This window comes from Xyrauchen texanus, chromosome 50 (genome assembly GCF_025860055.1).
Source record: "Xyrauchen texanus isolate HMW12.3.18 chromosome 50, RBS_HiC_50CHRs, whole genome shotgun sequence".
In the NCBI taxonomy this organism is placed as follows: domain Eukaryota; kingdom Metazoa; phylum Chordata; class Actinopteri; order Cypriniformes; family Catostomidae; genus Xyrauchen; species Xyrauchen texanus.
Genome location: NC_068325.1, coordinates 14,303,415 through 14,328,031, shown reverse-complemented (window position 1 = coordinate 14,328,031; position 24,617 = coordinate 14,303,415). Strand labels below are relative to the sequence as shown.

The 24,617-nt window shown below is 36.8% G+C and overlaps 1 protein-coding gene and 1 non-coding gene across 2 annotated transcripts; one reads left to right on the top strand and one right to left on the bottom strand.

The window, feature by feature from the left end:
* Positions 1-611: 611 nt before the first annotated feature.
* On the bottom strand, positions 612-684 carry trnaa-agc (transfer RNA alanine (anticodon AGC)). Its single transcript has one exon. It is a non-coding gene; the product is annotated as a tRNA-Ala (tRNA).
* Positions 685-1,113: 429 nt separating this feature from the next.
* On the top strand, positions 1,114-11,532 carry hapln4 (hyaluronan and proteoglycan link protein 4). The gene is made up of 5 exons (XM_052124349.1): positions 1,114-1,249; positions 1,788-1,896; positions 7,860-8,222; positions 8,400-8,702; positions 10,220-11,532. The coding sequence occupies exons 1-5, from the start codon at positions 1,172-1,174 to the stop codon at positions 10,582-10,584; spliced, it is 1,218 nt and encodes a 405-aa protein (XP_051980309.1). The 5' UTR covers positions 1,114-1,171; the 3' UTR covers positions 10,585-11,532.
* The last annotated feature ends 13,085 nt before the right edge of the window (positions 11,533-24,617 follow it).

Sequence of the window (24,617 nt, the reverse complement as noted above, 5' to 3'; positions counted from 1 at the left end):
TCTTCAAGATGTAAACACACATCAAATAGAGGTCTGGGTGATGTATATGCGCTAGGGAATTTAATTTTCTCCCCAATTTGGCATGGCCAATCCCCAATGCGCTCTAAATCCTCGTGGTGGCGTAGTGACTCGCCTCAATCTGGGTGGTTGAGGACGAATCTCAGTTGCCTCCTAATCTGAAATCGATTATTTCAATTTAAATATTACGTAGGCTACATATGGTAGTAAAATATAATGTGTTAATGTGAATATTAATTACTACACTCATATTAGCTACAATGCTTAACAGTTTATTGCTTGTATGTATGTATTCGTTTATTAATTAGAGTATTATAAAGTATTAATAATTTTCATAGTAGCCCAATAAAAGGAACATTAATGAGACCTACTCATTTAAATACATATTTAACATGAAATTACCACACTATGGTTCTTAGCAGTGTACTCTACACTATACCAGCAAGAAACTTACCCTGATATACATTTTCATGTTCATGTGGGACTATAATTACTTTCCTTTACTGATTTCCCGTAAAAGTACTATTTCTTGGCACAGCGACATCGAAAATGAATTAAAATCTAAAAAAATACAAATGAAAAATAAAAAGTGTTGGAGAATGCGGGCATCGATCCCGCTACCTCTCGCATGCTAAGCGAGCGCTCTACCATTTGAGCTAATTCCCCTACATGTTTAGACGGTAAACACATGTACTATACATCTAGACAATGTATTTTATATTCCAAAAGTTTTTTGGACAATTAAAACAGTTATATTGATATCTTTGCACACGATTTGTCATAATATATTTGTATATATTTGTTTTTTATTTAGTAATAAAAAGAAAAAACTTGAGGTTGTGTAAGATTATTAGAAGTCTTCAGTAGTCACGACGAATGACATGTCAGAACTAATTATCAAATCAAGTCCTAAAGCTGTACGTTTGCTAATAAGCAACTTTAAACAATGCAAGTTAGCCTATTCTAATACGCTAAAACACTACATCAGCCTAACACTAATAAGCCCATATTCTTAAACACTGAGCTTTTCTTTGTAGTAAATGAGGTGCTGTAGTGCTCTGCTGATACAGGCAGTCTGTGTGATGAGATGCGACACGAGACATCTGCAGTGATACCAAGTAAGAAACAGGACAGCACAGAGCCCAACTGCACCATGACGCGCATCTCAGTGCACTTGAGCAAAAATAACATTATACCATCTCACCATAAAACGCATCCTGTTATGACGATGGTGAGTTCAAACTGAATGTCCATGTGTTTTTACTACTGTAACCTTGATATATGCGGCAGAGTATTGCAGTGAGTGTGGGAAGCTTAAAGATGCTGTAACGGGAGTGATGATGATGATGTGGGTAAGGTGTATGAATCAGATGTGTCATATATACATTGTGTTTGGGATGGTGTCAGTGCTGTAGAAGTTATATGTGTGTTTCTGACTGTGTGTGGATTGTTACATAAATGAAGAAAAAAAGAGCATTGGTATGCAACATACATATATATATATATATATATATATATATATATATATATATATATATATATATATATATATATATATATATTGTGCTACTTCATGGTATTTAATATTAGGCATTTACTAGAATTATAATTATATAAAGGACAATATCTATTTCTTATTGTTGGCCTCTTTGGTAATAAGAGCATGAATTTTGGCCAGGACTAAAATATAATTATACATTTTACAGATGTTATTTAAAGTGGTTAAAAACGTCAGTGCCTCTTAGTAGTTTTGTGTTTTTCCTGCAAAGATCTTGTGGCTGGCAACCATTACCTGCACATTGCTGTTTCTTTCACCCATTGTGGCCACCTTCCCAGCTGACAAAGAGAAAGGACGGAGGAGAGTGGTTCACGTAATGGGTAAGACCTTTGTCTTCAGTGCCACTTTATGCCAGATGTCCCAGGACATACTGTAAATAACCTATATGGTATTACCACACAAATGCAAATGCAATGTAAGTAAAACATAATCACCTATCACCAATACCTACCAACAAACGTTGTGTTTATTACAGACAAATAAACATACCATTACTTATTGAGTAAGTTATGGAAGCCCAGAACCGCACTGTGAAAATAAAAATTTACTAGGTGAATTAATTTTTTTCATGAGACTATCCTACAATTCTACAATCCTCTCTAATTTTATTTCCTCAAGAGATGACACATGAAAAAAAAATTACATTTGTTTTGCTTGCTAGCATACAATTGATCCTTCGCTAAGCTCCGCCACTCCTTGGTTACGGTTGCTTGCTCTGAAAAGCTCTGTAGAACTCCTCATAGGAATGAATGGGAGATTGAACATGAATGATGCGTTTTTTGACAAAATATTCTCATAAACGGAATGGATAATATTTTTACGGGGGCTGGTATGAAGATTGACATTGCAACGCAAATAACACAGTAATTTGATTAAAACTGTGGAGACTGTGAATCAGAATCAAGGTAAACAATTATTACAGTCACCTGAAAAGAGAAAAACTTCATTAAATAGTGATTACACATCTAATAACATCAGCGCAAGTGAACAGAGCTGTTCATAACATTTCATAATATACTCACTACGATGCTGTGCACTCTTTATTTACTATCACTTTTACTATGACTTGAATCAATACATAAATAAATTAACATTCAGTTATTATCTTTAATTTACCTTTGAGAAAATTTAGGTGGCATTGCAGATGTTATACTGTATGTTCATATGGGTATGAGGAATGACACAGTTTAATCCATAATATGCCCTTCTCCAGATTTATTTAAAGATTTATTTATTTTTTTAAAGAAAGAAAAACACTGAATGTATCCTCTCTTGCTAACTCGTGTCACCGTTACAAATGACCAGTCAACAACGTTTTTATATTTTTGTGGATTATTTTATAAAATCCTGTTTAAAAGTGCTCAAGCACACATTACTCCCATAGGCTCTCAATGTAAAAATGCTTGTCCGAGTAATGGCGGCAGGGCAATTGTTGCTAAAACAGGATTGGTCAGAAGCACTTTTAAGGCGGGGCTTAGCGAAGGGTCAATTAGCGTGCGGTACGAACCTCGGCCACCAGGTGCCACTATCCGTAAGCATGAAATCTTATTCTTACAAGGTGACCAGGGGCGGATCTACCGGGGTGGCAAATGGTGGCAAATGCCACCCTAAAAAAAGGCATTGCTACCCCATCTGCCACCCCAGTATATGTATACAAATGTAAAGATATATATGTAAGATTTTGACATTGTGTAAGGGTTTACGCATGTCAAACTGCCTTAACTCTCACCAGATGTACAAATGACTACACAGACCGATCGTGTGATTGATTACAGCGGCAGCCAATCACGTGAAAGTATATCAGTGGTCAATTGCCTGATAGGTTAAAGAAGTGGCCAATGGCGTGATGGGTTACAGTAGCAGCCAATCGCGTACTTGCTGCTGCAGCTCATGTGCAGTGTTTGGGTACTAGCGGGTTTAGTTTTTTTTTTTACTTGTTTCCTCAGCCACAACAACAATATGACAATATGGACAAATACATGGAGAAAAAAAGAGGTAAGAGATTCACCGAATAATTATTTGATATATTGCTGTCAGTTGAGACATGTCCTCAGCAATTTCTGAAATAGCTTTCACCAGGTATGTGTATAATCCAGATGAAACATCTCCAGTTCTTGAGTAGGAGTTTCTATTTCTTCTGATCTGTGTATGTTTTGATTGGTGATCCGGTGCTGGAATGTGTTATTTTGAATTTTATGATACATTTTCGTTGTGGCTGTTATCAGTGTTATTTAGTGTCAGCAGTTTTTTCTGCAACTCACACTCTTTGCTGGGAAATAGAAAATAAATATATGTCCCCCATTGAGATGGCCTTCTTGGCCATATTGTTTGTGTGTATGTAGAGCATGTGTTTTGTCTTTCTCTCTCTCTCTCTCTTAATTGCTCTCAGGTGTGGGGTAACCAGGTGAGCTGATTGTTAATGGGGAGCACCGGCACACAGTGTGTTTCCTTCCTATATAAACAGAGTGTTCAATGGCTGGGTTGTTAGATGGGTGTTTGTGAGGTGTGCCATCTTGGTCACCGATGCTCTCTCGCAAATTCCTGCTGCTGGAGCGGAGAGTTTGTGTTTGTTGCTGTCTGAACTTCAGTGTAACACCCATCCACTGACATACACATGCGATCTTGGTTTATTATAATAAATAGTTATATTTGGGTGAATTAGAAATCAGAGCCTCTAAAAACTAGATGCAAAAAGTAACCACTAGACCAATCGGTCATGTTCTTGATTGCTGATCTCTGTGTTCATCTACTGACAAACAAAATCCCAAGACTGATAGTGGCAGATGTAGAGATGAAATGGCCATATTATGCGAAATATCGATTTGAGTGCTTGAATCGGTCATTAAGAATGACTGTTTATCAAAATAGGTATTACGCAAGTAATTTGTGCATAAAATAATTAATATTCATGAGTTTTGCAGCACTGCCACCCAAAGTACAGTTTTCCTGTAGTTTATCTATATTTAGAACTAACTTTGTGTAAATGTTCCCTTTCATAAGACTTATTCCAGCTGTTATAAAATTGATAGACCTACTTGATTTTATTAGCAGAATAACATTAGGTATGCATGCACTCTCCATCCATGGGAACACTTAACAAAATAAAACAATTGTCCTGCATAATGTGAAGTTTATTCCAGATTGCCAGTTTTATGTCAAGCTAAGGAACATTTAGAATTTGTTGATGTGTGTAATAGACAATGTCTTGGTACTCTGGAGATTGTTTTTAGTGTTTGCAAATCAGTTGGATATTTATAACTTGATAGTGACTCCAATTAATGAACAAGTACTTGTTGCAATGAAGCTTGGTACATTGATCCATAAGAACTATCCATGGTCTGCTTGGCACCCCCTTGCCAACCTATGAAAACATTTCTAGATCCGCCCCTGAAGATGACAGATCACAGCTGTGGTACTGTAGGCCAGAAATAAAAACATTATTTACAACAAGATTAACATTACCAGGTGTACACACATCACAACAAAAGGACAGGCATTGCCTAGGTTACAATATTTAAGAGATGCAAAGTTCTCAATGCATCCACTCATTTCACAGACCAAGGTTTGTGACATGGTTTGAACACAAAGCATACAGCATTTCCTGCATCTTCCTTTAACTCAATACGGTGCCATGGTACTGTTGAAGCTGACGCATCGCTCCATACAGTTTATTGATTTGGGCAACGCTAACACGAGTCATCGCTTTAAGCACAACACTGAAAACACAGTGAGAGGCATCGCAACGGTCAAAGACGTCTATGTAGTGCATGTTTACATAGGCCAACCAATTAAAAAAAGCACAATATCAATAGTAGCATCAATAAACCCATTGGTGAATGTCCTCAATCAACTAGAAAAACTCCCGTTGTCACACTTGACAACGAATACCATATGAAAAACATGTAACATGAGATATATTCATTTAACTGTGGGATTTCATGTATTAATAGACTCTCAAATATTATGTTTCTTTCCTTGATTAAGATTGGCAAAACATTCTTGTTGGAGTATTATACAACTATAAATCAACAGATAAAGTATCACAGCTGTCATCTGTCACCTTGTAAGCATTAGATTTCATGCTTACTGAAAGTGGCACCTGGTTGCCGAGGTTGGAAGCGCACGCTAATTGTTAGCAAGCAAGCAAAACAAACAAACAAACAAAAAAATCTCGTGTTGCCTCTTGAGAAAACAAAATCTAGATAGACATTTTTTTTGAGAAAAATTCTTTAAAAAAAAAATAAAAAAAATGAGAAATGGAAGGCACTAAGATGCAAAAAAATAGTTTTCACCTAGTTAATTGTTTTTTCGGTTCAGGACTTCCGTAGTATTGCCGTTCAGAGCACCTTAATTTGAATTTCGACCTAGAGACATCTTCACCCACTAGAGCCAACTACAGTGTACAATTTTACTTCGCTGTTTATTGGTGGGCCACCAGAAAATTTTCTCCCACAATTTTGAGTTTTAATGATTGCTCCAAGCAAGCAATATCCAACATCTGATACTCTTTTGTCACATACACATTGCAGCTTAATAAGGTTGTCCACTTCTGAGAACTTAATTCGGTTCTGTACACACAGAGTTCGATTATTTACAGGAGTGACAACCATGTTCTAAAAACAAATTTACTACCGCAAAATTAGCGATGAGCGATTTTTATTTTTTTTTTTTTTTTTTTAATGAGATCTGTAATGTGTAAAGAACCAAATTTAACATGGTTATTAATTAATTTAATTAACAAAAAACATCCAGGTTTTTGGTTTACAGCTGTGAGATGCCAAAACATTGCTATGGTTATTTTGTAGTCACCCAATCATGAATTTGGTGTAGTGGCGTAACTCCTGTATTCTGAACTCAGTCACTTAATGCGATTGTCACTACCAAAACTTGCAGTATGCTTGTGAATTTTGCATTTTTATATTCAAGAATGATGGCATTAATTGCAAGTACACATGACATACAATTAGTTTTAGGTCCACTACGTTGGTTTATGTGCTTATAAAAAATTGTTACCATGTGTTTCTCCTTCATTTGACGTATTTTGACATGGTGAGGGCATTTAATTGTCAATGGCTGTTGCACTAGCCATCCTCTCTCAGCGTGGCCCCTAACACAATTCTTGGCAGCTGCAAATTATTTTGAATAAGACTGAGGTTGCGGTGACAGCTTTCACTTTGTACTCCTTTTCTACTCACAAAATATCGGTTCTTTAGCTGTCTCAGTATGAATTAATAGTTGGACTTGTTTGCCGACCCAGCTTTCATAGGCAAATGTGTTTTGGTGACAAATATTCCAAGTGCCAAGTATCCAGCCAACAGTTTAAATTAGATGATGTCAAGGCCAATTGTGGCCCTTAAGATCTGTTCAGAAGATCTTTGCTATCCCACTACACTCAGTCACACCTTTTAAACTCTGTGGCTTAAAAGAGCACTCATCACTTTGAAATCCAGCTTTGGAGGGTTCTGACACAAGTAAATTCTGTGGGATATAAAAACACTGTGAAGGTTTGATGCCTTTTTAGTGTCTCTTTAATGCCACAACCACTTTATGTAGCTGCTTATACAACAACAACAAAAGATTAAAGCCAAGTTACTCAAAGTTAGGCCACATCTGCATTTCAATGTCATTGACTGGCACCCTTAAAAGATGAAGACACATTAATTAACAATGCACCTTTCAGACTGATTTTCATTTAAACTCTGACAGTCATCTCAATGTCAAAATGTGAGCCGATTTACATGAATTAACCTGCAATTTATGAATAAATACAGTATAACTGCAGCGCTTTGTGTCTATTGAGGTTTGAATCTGACCCTCTTGGTTTCTGAAGCCAATAATCTCTTAAGGTAGAGCATGGCGCAAGTAAAATGAACGTGATGGGTTTGATTCCAATAGCACACATACTGACAAAATGTATACTTTTAATGCTCTCAAGCATGGTCGAATGCTCAGCCATTCAAAAGTATAATCTTTTGACCATGGGCCCACGACTGCTTTGTAATAGTACTCTTAACACAGTCATCGGGAGGTGCATGGGCCGACAACTTGCAAAGACATGGACTGTCACCTTGTCTAACTGTAAGTGAAAAGTCCAAGTGTACTGTATTGATGAAATATATGAAATATGCGCGAGACGTATCGGCATGCAGAAAACAAAAGTATAATTTGGACTTTGATTACTTTTAATAAAATAATCTGTCATCCCACTAATAAATGTAAATGCCTGTAAGGTGTATAGTTATTCTTTACTATGAAATAATTCCACCTCTTTTTCTTTCCCCAGAGGATGAAACAGGGGCAGTCGTAGTCCAGACTGCTCCAGGTAAGGTGGTCACTCATCGTGGTGGCACTATCACCCTTCCATGCCGCTTCCACCATGAACCAGAGGACGTAGATCCTTTCCGCATTCGCATCAAGTGGACAAAGGTTTCTGATGCTTTCCAGTTCGAAGATGTGCTTGTTGCTTTGGGCCGACAACAGAAAGAGTTTGGGTCCTATCATGGCCGCGTGACTCTGGAGCGGGCTGGATCAGGAGACGCCTCAGTTATAATTCACAACGTCACCTTGCAAGACTATGGTCGCTATGAGTGTGAGGTCACCAATGATATGGAGGATGACACAGGATTTGTCAATCTAGAGCTTGAAGGTTAGGATGATGATCTTGTTTTGGCCAACCCTGCTAGAAAGACCAGCACCGAAATTCATGCTGGTCTTAGCTGGTCTTTTTTGCAGGGAGGTTACTTGATAGGCGTGTCATGACAGTAACTAAGAAGTGTAAAATAAATATTTTTAACTTTTGTGTCTCTGAACTGACTTTTCAAAGGTGTGGTATTTCCATATAACCCTCCATCTGGACGCTACAAGCTGAACTACCACCAAGCGGAGGAAGTCTGCAGGCAGCAGGATGCTATTCTGGCCTCCCACGCACAGCTGCACAAGGCCTGGCTTGAGGGGCTTAACTGGTGCAATGCCGGCTGGTTAGAGGATGGCTCAGTCCAGTACCCCATCTCCCATCCTCGAGACCAGTGTGGCCGCAAAGACAAAGCCCCTGGTGTCCGCAACTATGGATACAGGCACAAAGATGATGAATGCTATGATGCTTTTTGCTTTACCTCGAACCTTAATGGTGAGTGTTGCTTGGGTTTACATTGCGTAAGTTTGCTTTTCAGTCTGCAATCTCTTTTGGCTTGAGGCTGTTTTGATTGCCATTGACAAGGCCATGCTACCCTGCTGAATTAAAACAGCTTATACCAGCTTAAGGTTGCCAATCTTAGAGGATGCTTACACCGAATATGTTTTTTGTGTCATTGACCATTGCATCACATCTCGCTGTTTTTCTCAGCATCTACCAGAGGAGTGCAATTTTTTGTAGACTTTGTTTCAGGTTAAAAAGAACTTAAAATTTTAAAAACACATCTCGAGATGTACAGCTGGTCTGGCTGGTGTCCCAGTATGGTCAAGCTGGTCTTAGCTGGTTTAAGCTTGATTAACTTGTCACCTAGTCTGGGCAAGCTGGTGTTTAGCTGGCCAGCCAGCTGGTTTCCCCGCCTGACAAGCTGTCAAGTGCTCCAAACCCCTCTAAAACCATCAAAACAGACCAACTTAACCAGCTTGGCTAGGGTGGAAGTCCAGCTATCCACCTTAGGCAGTTTAAGCTGTACTTCTCCTTACATTACCTTCCATTTGAAGCATGTCCAACAAATGGTGCCACAAATGAAGGAGTCTTGACAGAGTGATGCATCAGTAACAGCAAAATTGGCCAAATCAAATTCAGGGAAACCATAATTTAGTACAGCGGCTGTGGTGCCGAGTCACATTGTGACCGTGTCGGAATAATAGGTTTTTACTCAGTGGAGTGAGGAATTGATTTTGTCTTCAGGAAGAGGACTGGTTCAGACCATTTGTTACTAAGTGCTGTATCATCCAGTGGGTACACAAGGCTAGTTCTTTAGGCCCACTTGCAGCCAAGTCTTTGAGAGCCAAAAGCTTTTTGTCTCTTTCTTCTTGCTTTTCGTCGCTGCCCCAAGTGGGATATTAGAAAAGATATTTGGTCCCGAAATCTTTGTGGCTGGAGCAATTTTCAATAATGCCCCTACACTGACCAGCAGCTGGATATTTACAGAATGACCCTGTTGAAAATATCAAATGATATACTGCCTTAACAGCCAGCAGTCACATAAACAAACGAAAAATCAATAAATGACTGCTGAAAAACATGTGGCAGTCTGAAATGGAATCTTTCTTTTTTCTTATTTTTCTCTGGGAGAGAAATTTCTTTTTTGTATTTCTTATACTCTCCCAGCCAGGCCTGCACAAAAACTGCATATAATTTCATCATTGTCCAGGCAGGCTTTAAAATCATGATACTATTGCAGAGATTTTCTACAGTACATTTTTTTTCTATGAACTGAACACACATATATACAGTATATATATATATATATATATATATATATATATATACCATAGATAAGCCTTATATATATATAAGGCTTATCTATGGGTGTGAAAACATTAAAACCACCCACACAAAAACCAATGCAAACCGAAGTTCTATGAAACAATTAGGAGTAGGAGACTCTACCTTATAATCTTACAATGTTTGTCATCTCACACAAAACTGTGTGTTTCTTTGTGTTGCAGGACGTGTTTACTTCCTCAAACGATTTAAGAAGGTGAACTACCTGGAGGCTGTAAAGGCTTGTCAGCGTGATGGTTCAGTAATAGCTAAGGTTGGACAGCTATACGCTGCCTGGAAGATCCAGCTCTTGGACCAGTGCGATGCAGGGTGGGTGGAGGATGCAAGCATCCGTTACCCCATCGTCAACCCCCGGACCCGCTGCGGGGGCCCAGAGCCCGGTGTCCGAAACCTTGGTTTCCCTGATAAGAAGTTCCGCCTGTATGGGGTCTACTGCTTCCGCAAGAACACTGAACCCCTTGACATCAATCCAACGCAGGTTCCTCAAAAAACAACATTTAAACCAACTAACAGCACCAGAAGAATCTGAGTGAAGCAAAATACTAGTGCTCTGTTAATTGCATCATCCCTGAAAGCGCATGTACATCACCCAGACGTCTATTTGATGTTTAGCAGATGTTAATTAGATTGTGATGCTTTCCAGATGAAAACAGACATCTCGGAGTTATAAGTGTGCTATCTGTGATTGCTTCCATGTTTAGCCAAAAATGATTGACAAACTAGGCTTTTTTGCACACCTGCTAGGCTACCAGGCAGCTAGGCTAACTGAACTCTGACATAACTGTGATTGTGTTATTTTCGTCTTGTGCTTGAAATGAGGTGTTCTTTATCTCAAAATTGAGAAAGTTTGCTACTTTTGCCTCAGAGGATTGTAACTAGGGAAGCATATGCCACAGCTAATTAGCGCCATTGTTTCTCGTTATACCTTGCATGAAGAGAACACAAAAATTCGCTATGAGTTTTTGTTGTTGTTGTTAGCCTTGCTGTGTCCCAAGGAATACAAAAAAGTTAGAAGTAATTTAATTAGCACAAAAAATGTTGGAGAGATAATTTAGCCTTATAATGAGCATAACGCATAAAGAAGAGTCCTCAAAGGCCTGATGAAAGCGATAAGGGCTGAAACTTGCATCAGGTGCTAGCATGAACCTGGTCTGACTAGGCTTAGCATGTTAATTCAAATGAACTTTCAAAGTTGTTAACATCTGAGCAAGTAGCAAAACTTAAATTACTATGCACAAGACGCTTTCACATTTTGAATGATCCTGCAAGCAATAACAGAATTATTAGAATTTAGATGTTTAATACACTGTCAAAGCTTAAAGTAAGCTATTCTTTTACAATATCATTAATGACTTACATAAGCTTCTTTACTACCTCTTAGTGGTTGACAATTGCACTATCCATTAAAATATTGCACAATGTTGTCTATGATGATACATTTTAGATTAAAGTTAACCTGTGTGTGTTTGCCTCTCAATTCTCTGTATGACTGTGGGTGCAAGAAACTGAATCACTTGTGAACTCATAAGTTTGACCTCTGACACAAAACAAGAAGAAAATCCTGATGTCTCTGGTAACCATGGTGATGGCCGAATATGCCACTAGCAAATTGTACATTTCTATTTTGGTTTTCCTTGGGCTCAAGCTCCCGGTGATGCTGCACTTTGTGTCTGCAGTCCACATAAACACTTGAGAAAATGTTTGGTTGTTTGCCAAAATAACATAAGTGACCCTTTTATTACCATATTAACAGCTGTAATGAGGCCTCATTAATTTCAAGGAAAATGAGGCTGAGTTGACTCTGATAGCTTTCATTACATGCTGTGCATTTCTGGTTGCGTTTTCCATCCTGTAGCAATTCTCAATGGTATTTAGTAAATGGTATACAACAAATATTATGCAAGGTTTGAAACAGTTAAAGCAAAAAGTTTGGTGAAATGTCAATTTGATAATGCACAGTATCTTTAAATGACCAGAATTGTAAAAATAAACAGCTAAAATAATAGGACAAATGTTGATTCTGCATTGTATATTCTGCAATATTATATTTTGCTCATTGTGCCCACCTCCCATGCCGGAGATGCCGATTTGAGTGGATTAAGCAGGACCGGTTACAGTGGTGCCGTGACCCGGATGGGAGTGAGGTTTAAGGGGTGAGTGTAATGGTAGCCAGCTGGTATGTGCCATGCAGTGTGTGTAAACCTCATTCCCCTCGCCTCAAGACACACAAGCGACTGACATTAGGGGCTGTAGCCTTTAATCTTATTATTAGCGCACCCGCCTCCCATGCCGGAGACCCCGGTTCAAATCCCACTCGGAGTGGGTTGAGCATGACCGGTAACAATTGCATGCTTCAAACAAACACCCCAGTCTCATCAAACTAATGTTTCATGCCATTATCCTTCTGTTAACTTAGAGAATGCTCTACATAATGCATTAGGAGAAAATTAAGAACAAAACAATAGGTTAAAGTGTTTTTAACATTGACTGACTCATTTCTGTGGGTAATAAGTCTGTGCGTACAAAGGCTCTGCTTTGTTGAATATGCCTCCAGCAGTGAACAGCAAGCGTCCACTGTTTGTTTAGAGCCTGAAAGCTTTGAACAGGGATCCTGCTGGTTTTTAGCGATTGAAAATGGACGCAAGTACACATTAAGAGTGGGCGTGCTGCTTTTACTCGCCGACCTGTATTGAGAAAACTCAGACTGAAGTGGAGAATAAAGGGCAGAGGGTTAATGAAACTGTTTAGAGTACCTCTTTCTCTGAACTGTTGAATATGTAACATAACTCAAACAGGAAAGAAAGTTACATCACCAGGTCAGGACTATCTGTTAGTTCAACGAACGGCAGACAGAATATTCGTAAAATGTTTTTTTAAATAATGTTTTGTAATTTCACACGCTTGAGTGATACCAAAGTCTTTCAAGCAAGTCAGTCCACTGTCGGCCATCTTTGGAACACTCCAGGGAAGCTATTTTCAGTCATGAAAGTGCAGCTCCTTCTTGAAGGGTGGAACACCGAAATCTCCAAAATGGTTGGTTAAAATTACGATAAAAGAAAACTTTTCAAATCAGCAGTAAAATCTGACAACACTGGTGTCATAAATTGTGCTTCTTTACCTCAGATTATGTCAAAAAACTAAAATTTCCCTGCTTGTCTAGCTAATGTGTATGTGCGTTGTCATGTTGATTGACAGGCAATGTCTGTTTCTAAAAGGTGATTGGCTCTTTTGCCTGTAAGGCGGGACTTAATTTCTACATCCGTTAACATTGGTCATTCCAATTTCTCCCATTCATTTTAATAGAAGTGACCCGTCTCTGCTATATAGTCTCTGGTGATATCCGCTGTTCCTGGATCAGCCATCTTGCGTGTTGGCCATTGTGAAATTTGTCATAAAATTATTTATTTTACCAACGATTTTGCGTATGAGGCGAAACTTGGTATGTATCATTAGCACCATGCTAGGATACCCAGGATGTTTGGGAATAGCACCACCTGGTGGCCAAAAGATATAACCAAATGTTTAAAAATACTTATTATGTTTGATTACTTTGGCCTATTGTCTTGACCCTGTTTACCATATATTCCTTGGGTCAAACAGAGTACAATGATAGCAATAACCATTTTTCCTGTCTACCATTTTTTATTTGGAAACCTACGTTTTTTCATTGGATCTTCACAAAATTGGGTTCAAACCATCTTTAGACCATTTTGGCCAAATAATTATAGAAATATTTTTGATAGAGCAAACGAGTCACACAAACAAATCTTAGGGTTTATCTCTACAACACTTTGATGTATTGAAACATAATTATTGACAGCCCCACCTATTGGTCAAAGGTTATAATACATTTTGTTTACATTTTATGTAAACATGTAATTCTTACATGGCTTTTAAACCACTATGAAAGTAGCATCTCCAGTGAAAATTGTATTGCTATTTCTGACACTGGTGTGCTTGGCCCCATAATTGTTTTTGTTTTCTTATCTGATACTGGGTATGTAATAGTTAAAAGTTGGGGTTAGTTTGTTTGAAATGAATACAGACCACATCATACTCCTCAAATTAACAGTTGCCGAATTGATCTTACAACATATGTAAGTGTACTTTTCCATCACCAGTGTAGTACAAACTTTTAGTGTATAGTACAAGTATGCAAACTGGGATGCAGTCAGAATATGTCAGCCCTGATTGACTCAGGATGTTGGATGCAGTAGCCACAGCAATAAAACCCACAACCTGCTTTATAAAACACCCACTGAGATGTGACCCTTCCAAGCCATGAAGGCTGAACTTTGCCCTGGAGCACAGCAGTGCTGCCCAATTGGAGTGAGACCAGAAGTAAGAGGAAATGCAGGCAGCCAGCTTTCCTGATAGACTAGCTATCCCCGAAGCCACAGTGTGTGAAAATCCTGTTGTACTTAGGATGTACTAAGCTGCTTAATAAAGTAGATTTCCAGATCATCAACCGTAGACCCACAACAAAGGTACATCGAGCATATGCAGCTGGCACGACGTATAGCCACGCCAGCCCAGAACGGCTTGAGGAAAGCAATGTTTTTATTTATTTAGCTATTTACTTTTGGCTTGCTTTGCATACTACAGTACTTTAAAAGGCTATTAGAGTTAAAGGACACGCCATCTGCACAAACATCATTATCCTGTTAAATCCGGCTCTTGCAAAGGCTTATCAGACCTTCTGTATTCGTCAATTTATCTACTGGAATGACAGATGGGCTTGAGAATAGGAATTAACCTTTGGATAGCAGTGAATGTTTATGGCAACAGCATAATCGCATTTCCCAAATGAGGTGGATGTGACTCCAAGCATCCATGTTTCGTAAAGTTGTCTAGTTACTCACGTTTGAAGATATTGCTGCCTGTTTACTGTGGTAAACATTTTCAGAATGTGCAGAAGGTAAATCCGTGAGAATCTGGCGATTCAGATGCTATAAGCAAAAGCCTTCAGTCAGCGAAAAAGTTCTTGGATGACATGCTTAATATTTATAGAGCAAGAAGTGGGTTTATACTTCAAATTGATTACCCTCCCAGAATAGTAACTAGTTCAGGAGCTCCACAGTAAATCAGAAATCATTTTTTTTGCAGTTGGAAAAATGCCTAGGTCATCCTAAGAGTAACACTAAATAGATTCCACAGCATGACTTCTAATGAGGACAATGTGCCCTTGGAACACTGGGAGAGTCTTGCACACGTAGAGAGATCTCCCTCTAAAGCCATGAAATTAAACTCGCTTTGTATTTTTTAAAACCATAGTGGTAGCTTACTGTTTTAAGCGCTTGGATACGAAATGCAAATAACAATGGCATTGCTGACAAGGACACCAAACCTGGTGCGATGTGTCGATATACCGTTTTTTAATCAAGTTTGTAGAGCTTCGGCAAGGGTCAGGATTATTCATGATTAATTACATAATGACTTTGTCTTTTCCTCACATAAACTACTGCATCGTTTTGAATACTTGGAATATAGTGCACAAGTAATATGGATTACTTTATGGTATTTAACTGTGCTTTTTACAGTGGTCACTGTAAACTATGATTGTATGAAAAGAGCAGTGTAAAGTGCCGTTCACAACGAATGCGTGATTGTGTCAATTTGTTAAATTCTTTAAAATTGTTTTAACATGCACTATACAGATGACTCTGACCATTGTGCCATGTTTCGTAATTTTTTCTGTGTCTCATGCATGAGCATAATGTTTTTAGATGCTGTCAAGTTAAAACTTTAACTTTTAAAAATGCAAATCGTAACATTCGTTCTGTTCTATCTAGTGTGCTGCCAGCGTTGAGTAAGTTACTAAAAAAGTAATTTACTACAAATTTGTAATTACTACTCTAAAATTGTAATCAGATTACTGACTTTACTTATTACTTCATTAAAAAAAGTAATGACTTTACTAATAAATTAAGTTACTCTCTAAAACACTTCATAGAAAAAATTCTTTTTTTTCACGCAAGGAATTCAAAGTTACGTCTATATTTCCACCTTGTTTGTTGATTCGTTAAGGGACGCACATCCTTCATCTATCACAAAACATACATGGATTTACATATTGATGTATTTTTAATATTAAAGTAATGTTTAAATGTATTTTACTAAAAAAATAATACAAGTACTCAAAAGTTATTAACTGTAATCTGATTACAAGGAATTCACATTTAATGCACTACACTACTTTTTTTGTTGTTGTACTAAAACAGGAATTAGATAAGAGTATTTATTTACTTTGTAATTAGATTACAGCCAACGCTGGCTGTGTCTAGCATTGTTTAGCGCAAGGATGGTCTGAACGGCACCTAAATGTTCTTCCATCTTTTCGCCATTTGAGTTCCGCAAACAAATTATGGTATACAGGTTTGAAATGTCTTTCAGTAAATAATTAGGTTAAACTGCTGATTTCAAAAGGTAGCATTTTCAATAAACATTCATTTCTAAATGTTAGGTAGGTGAATAAAATGACCGATTTTTTGATGTTGCATGACTAACTCCATGTTCTCTTACATTCAATCCTGTGCCCTTCTAAGTCTTGATCTAGCCTGTTTATTAAATGTGAGAATCATATCTCTAAAAGGAGCCAATACAGGAATATTTACAATGTTCCATGCTTCAGTGTGAGAGTGGAACATCAAAGACCTTGAATCTGACATGAGGAGATAAAGCAGTAGTAAAGTAGAGATACATGATATGTATGAATTATTCACCGCAGGTATATTGTGAGCCGCCAATGAACTGATAAGAAAGAGAAAGATTAAATAAACAAATATTTTGTAGTGGCAAATAAGATATGGTGATGCTAACAATTGTTTTTCTGACCAAGCCAAAGCCAAAAAACAGTTTATTATTTATGTGTATTTAAATGTTTGGAACAATATCTGCATGGCAAAATGTTACTCGGCCTAAACATTTATGTGCTTTTATGTTAAAGGGTCTTTCAACTTGTGCTATATTTTGAATAGTTTATCATAAGGCTTGAGTTTCTGATGGCAAATGATCCATAAAGTCCACAAAAATGTGCACTCAATATCCAATAAGATCATAAAAACATCTGACAATATTACAGATCCAATCCAATGATTTTAATTGACCACTTGCTTGGTAAAGAACATAATACAATGACAGAACTAGAATTCATAAGAACATCAATAAATATTGATTAACACACATGGACCGTATTCACACAGCCTGACTCCGAATACTGTGAAATAGTAAAAAAAAAGGAATATGCCATGAACAATCATATTTCAGTACAGACATCTACAGAAGATGGTGTTTAATGGAGACAGGATGGAGAGTTAGACTGTGTGAGTGAGATCCAGGAACTTTAAGCAACAAACACATCCAGATTTCATTTGAAAAAGTGACAAATAAAACAATAAATAAATAAATGAGTGAAAACATCATAAGTTAAAAATTGAAAGTCAACAAAGTCTGTACATCACGGAGGAGTGGTGTCAAAGGTTTAATGGTTTTGCCAAAAAGTTGTTTTGCTACTGCCGGAGGAATGAATTTACTGCTTCTAACCCCAGGAAAGTTTCGGGTAATAATAAAGTCGGGGTGGCCTTCAAGCATACAAATGATAAATATACTGACAGAAGAGATATAACTGTAATATTTTGTTTTCCCAAGTTTTTGTTATACAGAAAACAGAGAAACTCTTATATGCTCTTTTAAAAGAGTAAGGCCTTGTTCAGACTGCCACTACAAATCATATCTAGATTGTATCCAGATAAGTTTTTGATAGTCTGGACAGCACAAAACCACATGAAATCTGATTCAGACCACATCTGGAGGTGGTTTCAAATGTGATTGAAATCAGATTTTTTCAGACGCGTCTCAGTCCGGACGCTCTGGCCGCTCAATTAGGATTTCAAACAGCCTTTTGCGTCACTCTTAGCGCAATACACAACAATGACGGCAGAAATCGGTGACAGCAGCACAGAACATCATAATATTTCTCCTCCGTCACTGAGTTTTTCTTGTGCGACAGAGGGGCTCTGCACTGCGATTGAACAGGGCCCTTATTTGGAGAGCGAGATGATGCACTTCCATTTTCCCTGCATCGGTTTGGAAAGCATCGTCACATGGTTACGCCTACGTCGTTACCAAAGCAAACCATGCAGATAGTTTGGTTATGTCTAAACGTGCAAATCTGATTTGATCACTTGCAATTAATAGTGTCGACAGTCTGCCTGAAAAAGATCTGATTTGAGAAAATTACAGATTTACCTGCAGTCTGAACATAGCCTAAGTAAAGAAAGATTGGACAAAATATCAAAGTTAAAATTGTAAAGTGAGAATTAAAAATGTGGCTGGAGTATCTGGAGCACCAATTAGTCCAAATGGATAACAATCTTGTTTTTCGCGCTGTGAATTCGGCGACATTAGGTTGAAAGTTTTTGCTGCTAAAATCGGCCTGTGCTTACCGAATTGTAATTCAATGTTTCTGAGTGAAATGCCCACAGAGTGGCACAAAAGTAAGTTGAATTATTAGTTGTAAATGATGCAATACAGTAAACAGTAATGCATTTTATATTAACCCTAATCTCTAACCTAATCCCCAACACTAAACCTAATGTCAGTGGAGTATAAATTTAATTTTAGAGCGAAAATGCAGTAACCTAATCACGCTTATCATCGTTTATGTGAATGCAATTCCTTCCTGGTTTCCACGGGACCAGAACCCGTGTCTCTGGGGTTGCTTGAAAATGTCTGATGGTGGAGGGCGCTTGTCAGTAATTCAGATTTATCATTATGATTTCAGGGTACACAAACTTTCCGAAGCAAAAAGCTGAACGATTTGAGATATCATGTTAAGGATTTGCACAAAAACTAAGAGCATTAGTAATGCTTGCCTTAGCAACTGTGAACTCCAAACAAGCAAATGTATATCTGCCTTTTCTTGCATTACATTACAATGTTAAATAACAGCCTAAAGCACATAGTCTTCTTTAAAGTCTTTTCTTTCCCTCTCTGACAGAGCTATCATCAAAAGACCCATCAGCATGGCAAGGTCGGTTGTAATGATAAGACAGCCAGCTCGGATGGAATTTACAGATAGGATTATGTGCCAATGGAGACATATGGTAGAGACTTATATTAGGTAAAGGGCAGTCTATGAAACCACAGTGTAGGTGAACAGGGAACACCGGAGGTTCAGGTTAAGTATACTAAGCAGCTGTGGCTTCCAGAACATTCCGCACTGCCTCTAGAGGTTCAACTTGCTTCTTTGTAATGCTAAATCTCTTCCAACATTTTCATCAGACGAAGATAACGCACAAACAATTCAGCAGTGCTACACTTGCTGTTAATACTGATTGCGGCAGCAAGGTGATGATGGATGTGTCGTGTTATGTGCAGTCCTGATTAAATAGAGGACACTGCGCTCCTGCCTCATACCAGCATTTCCTTTTTACCTCCAACAATCATGTAAATAAGAAAAGTTCAAGGTTAACCTTGTTACAACGTTCACATTACATCACAATGAAGTACATGCAAAAATGCCATTCTCAACTGATGTGCCTTTGACAAAAAATTGTAATCGAGGCTGTTGTGAGAAATGCAAATCGTGCTGAATGAGCTATGCTAAATATGATCATAATGTTTATATGCTTTATTTAATTATTTCTTGATAGTTTGTTCATTCTTTTGTTTAATAGTTTGTTCTTTTGTTCGACAGTTTCTTTCTTTCAAATGTTTAATCTTTATTTCATTAATTTGTCTGTTTCGTTCAGTGATTTGTTCATGTGTTCTTTCTGCCTTTTCTTTCTAGTTTGTTCAGTCTTTCTTTTGTTCAAATGTTTGTTCATTCGTTAGTTTGTTCTCTTCTTTCTATAGTTTGTTCTCTTCTTCGATAGTTTGTTCCCTTCTTTCTTCGATAGTTTGTTCATTAGTTTGTTCTTTCTTTCTTTTGATAGTTTGTTCATATTTTCGTTTGATTATTAATTTGTTTCATCTTTCGTTCGATAGTTCATAGATTTGTTCTTTTTTCTTTCTTGATAGTTTGTTCTTTCATTTGGTAGTTTTTTATTTTGTTCAATAGTTCTTTCATTCATTCTTTCTTTTATTTGATAGTTTGTTCTTTCGTTTGGTAGTTTTTTATTTTGTTCAGCAGTTCTTTCATTCGTTCTTTGTTTTATTTGATAGTTTGCTCATTCGTTTGGTAGTTTTTTATTTTGTTCAATATTTCATTCGTTCTTTCTTTTGTTTGATAGTTTGTTCATTCGTTTGGTAGTTTCATTTTGTATTTTGTTCAATAGTTCATTCATTTGTTCTTTCTGAGTTCTCTTTCTAGTTTGTTCAGTCTTTCTTTTGTTCGAATGTTTGTTCATTCGTTAGTTTGTTCTCTTCTTTCTTCGAAAGTTTGTTCATTAGTTTGTTCTTTCTTTCTTTTGATAGTTTGTTCATATTTTCATTTGATTATTAATTCGTTTCATCTTTCGTTCGATAGTTCATAGATTTGTTCTTTTTTCTTTCTTGATAGTTTGTTCTTTCATTTGGTAGTTTTTTATTTTGTTCAATAGTTCATTCATTCATTCTTTCTTTTGTTTGATAGTTTGTTCTTTCATTTGGTAGTTTTTTATTTTGTTCAATAGTTCTTTCATTCGTTCTTTCTTTTGTTTGATAGTTTATTCATTCGTTTGGTAGTTTTTTATTTTGTTCAATAGTTCATTCATTCGTTCTTTCTTTTGTTTGATAGTTTGTTCATTCGTTTGGTAGTTTTTTATTTTGTTCAATAGTTCATTCATTCATTCTTTCTTTTGTTTGATAGTTTGTTCATTCGTTTGGTAGTTTTTTATTTTGTTCAATAGTTCATTAATTCGTTCTTTCTTTTGTTTGATAGTTTGTTCATTCGTTTGGTAGTTTTTTATTTTGTTCAATAGTTCATTCATTCATTCTTTCTTTTGTTTGATAGTTTGTTCATTCGTTTGGTAGTTTTTTATTTTGTTCAATAGTTCATTAATTTGTTCTTTCTTTTGTTTGATAGTTTGTTCATTCGTTTGGTAGTTTTTTATTTTGTTCAATAGTTCATTCATTCGTTCTTTTATTTGATAGTTTGTTCTTTCGTTTGGTAGTTTCATTTTGTATTTTGTTCAATAGTTCATTCATTATTTCTTTTGTTTAATAGTTTGTTAGTCGAGCTATAATCGCATTATCTAGGTCTGTTAGTCCAACTAAGTAAATATCCGACTGGTACAATTTCATTCAAACTAAAGCCATTTAAATGATGTTATAAGAAAGCATATTATTGTTTAGTCTGACTTAAATTCAACATTTAAAATGCAAGTGTACTGTTCCACAATTTTTTTCTGTGGCAATTAGTCAGAAAACTTGCCACAAGTCAACCCTGCAGCCTCCACTCAAGGTTCTATAGAAAGCCTGCCAAAAGACAGCTGTGAACAACCTCTGTTTAGAGGTTCATTTTCATAATCAAGGCTTGCAATTAAGTTGCCACATTGTTAGCCATCTGCCTTCCTTCACCAACCTTGGCTGAGGACTGTAAAGAGCTATTAGTGTGATACAGAGGTATATTAGCTGCTAATATGGACTATTACGATACTGAGAATCAGTCTGAGACTCCAGTCTTAATAGAAAAACTGCACAGCACTGGTATTAGTTTCGATGCAAGTCAGCGGTGGACATTAGGATGAATCTCACAAAACCTGTCAAGAACATCAAGAAACTGTCCAGGTCAAAACAAATTTGAAATTGTATTTCGCTAAAGAAAATTCTCATCACTGTAATGAACAATAAATCTAATTACGGTAATGCGGAAAAAAAAGTCATTATATTATTAATTAATTATAATTAATTACTTTTTGCTCATTTAAATAAAACAATACATGTATATTTTTGTAATAAATCATCTGAATGTGTTATGTAAATGACAATTATGTGCTTAGTTATAATAATAATGTCACAATGTAAAAAATCTTAATGGTCCTTAAAATAGGCTTGACTGTCTTGAGCTGACACTGGACATTGAAAGACGGGCAGCGAGAGATAAACACATTAGACACATGCATAATAAAGTACAGGGTTGCCCCCTTTTAAGGTAAGGAGGTTAGCTGAAAGAGTAGAGAATAAGTAGAATAAGGAGCAGTACTCATTTGAGTCTGCTGTCACTGTTCTCTTTGAAAAAAAAGGACACGCACCTGGTACGAAAGATAAAAAGGTTTAAACCGCAGTGAGACCAGACCACATTCTCCACTCTAAGGGGAACAGAAGGCCAAAACCTGCATCTCAAATGGGCTGTGTTCAGTATGAGCTTCTCCTGTTTAACCTCATGATATTCAGTGCTGGAGGTACAATTTCCTCTGAAATGTACCCATGAGCACTTGCAACGTCTGACTTTGTGCAACATCTGGATGAACTTAACTTTCTTTCTTTCTATAATTTGTTCATACTTTCTATGGTTTGATAGTTCTTTAATTTGTTCTTAAATGTAATAGTTTGTTTCTGTCTTTTGTTCAATAGTTTGATCTTTCTTTCGATAGTTTGTTTAGTCTTTCATTCAATTAGTTAATTTGTTCTTTCTTTCTTTTGTACATTTGATTAGTTTGTTAGTTTATTCTCTTTCTTTCCTTTCTCATCTTTCACACATTTGCTCATGCTAGCCCTTTCGTTCTCGTTCTTTCTTTTAGTAGTTTGTTAATTTGCTCTTTCTTTCGTTTGTCCGATTGTTTGTTAGTTGGTTCTTTCTTTCTTTCGTTAATTTGTTAATTCTTTGTTTCGATAGTTGTTAATTCATTCTTTCGTTTGAAAGTCATTTTTTCTTTTGTTTAATAATTTGTTCATTTGTTTGTTCATTCTTTCTTTCCTCCGATAATTTGTTCAAGCAACGTTTGATAGATCGTAAATTGTTTTAATTTTTGTATTTTTTACCCTTTTCTCCCCAATTGTTTGGCAAGTCCTAAGTCCTCATGGAGGCGTAGTGACTACGATAATTTGTTAGTTCGTTCTCTTTCTTTCCATTCATTTTCCATGTCTTTTTTCTGCTTGGCTTTCTCTTCCTCTCTTTATTTCATTTATCTGATATTTTGTTAGTTTAGTTATTTTTCCTTTTCTCCATTCACTTTTCTTTCTTTCTTTCTTGTTCCACCCATGGAAATCCACACCTCTTTAATTTCTTCCTTTAGTGTGCTACTTTTAGAAGCTAATTATGGGCATAGCGTGCAACCCCAAGGCTGTTAAGAGTACCTTGTCACTTGCCCTGTTTGATGTGGCATATACTGTATGTAGCTGAGTGCAATTAGGACCAGAGAGTCTCTCTCGTTCCATCCTCTTATTCTTTCTCACTTTCCACTCTCTCGCTGACAGGGCCTGACAGGACAATTTCTCCTCTGTGAGTGAGAAAGTGGGAGATCATGACAAAGACCATTAATAACAGACACAGGGACCAATATTAACAAGGGAGTTTACAGTGACACTTTTTATCTAACTAATTCTTGACAAGTCACTCAAAGTCAATGAAAAAAAAACTTTGCTCAATGGTTGAAATCTGTGTGACAACAGTAATGGCCAATTGTTTGCTTGATGAAGGCTGTTCACTAGAATTGGGGACAACTGCGAGACAACTGAGCATATTATTTGCAGACACTGTTCAAATGTGTTGAATTATTTGGAAGGGATGGTTCAACATAAAAAAGACAATTTACTCATCCCTGTATCGTTCCAAATATGTCTGACCTTTTATTCTTCCATGGAACACAGCAGATTTTCTGTCTGTTCCTCACACAAAGCTTCAGAAGACTTGGAATGTACCACACAAGTTATATGAACTAATTTTATGGCACTTTTATAGTGATTTTACAGTCGTTTTTGGAGCTTTACGGCATCCGTCCTTATGTTATATTCTGCTTAACATTTCCTTTTGTGCTCCATGAAAGAAAGGACAACAAAGGATTTTAATCAACATGACGGTTTGAAGGATTTTTGGGCGATCTATCCCTTTTAAATATTTAGCAAAAAAATTTGTATCCAGTTTTTAAAAATCAGAATGAGCACCACTCCTCTCAACCAAAAACACATCAAAGATACGCTGAAATACTGTATAAATCAGGGTAATGTCTTAAAAGAGTAAACCAACATCAAAACAGTCAAGAAATACTCTTAGCTGAGCTAATCCATAGTAAACAACATGAAAAGTATTCCTCGATCCGTTTGATTTGGTCCGGCATTTTGAAATGAAATACATTATTTACATTTTGAACCAACCCACCCTCTCTTATAATGCTTATGTAAAAAATACATAAACAGTTATCTAGAGTGTTTACTACATTGAAGGTATGAAATAACTTTCTTCTGTGGGATTATAAAGGATCCACGAAAATGAGGAGCAACTTTAACAAATAAAGAGAATGAATGAGTGAAATAGTCATAGTCCTTGTGAGGTCCAGCAGCATCCCTCTGATCATACTGGGGGTAGACTGATCCAGAAGTAAGGGGGGAAGGTGAAAAGCCATTGGATATCAAAGATAAGGAGGTTTGGGCTGTTGGAAAAGGATATTTTGATTTACAGGTATGGGCAAGGGGATTATTTGG

Coding starts and splice junctions, on each gene's coding strand:
- hapln4 (XM_052124349.1), top strand. CDS start 1,172: ATGACGCGCATCTCAGTGCACTTGAGCAAAAATAACATTATACCATCT. Junction 1,897..7,859: donor GAGAGTGGTTCACGTAATGG/GTAAGACCTTTG, acceptor TTCTTTCCCCAG/AGGATGAAACAGGGGCAGTC. Junction 8,223..8,399: donor TGTCAATCTAGAGCTTGAAG/GTTAGGATGATG, acceptor GACTTTTCAAAG/GTGTGGTATTTCCATATAAC.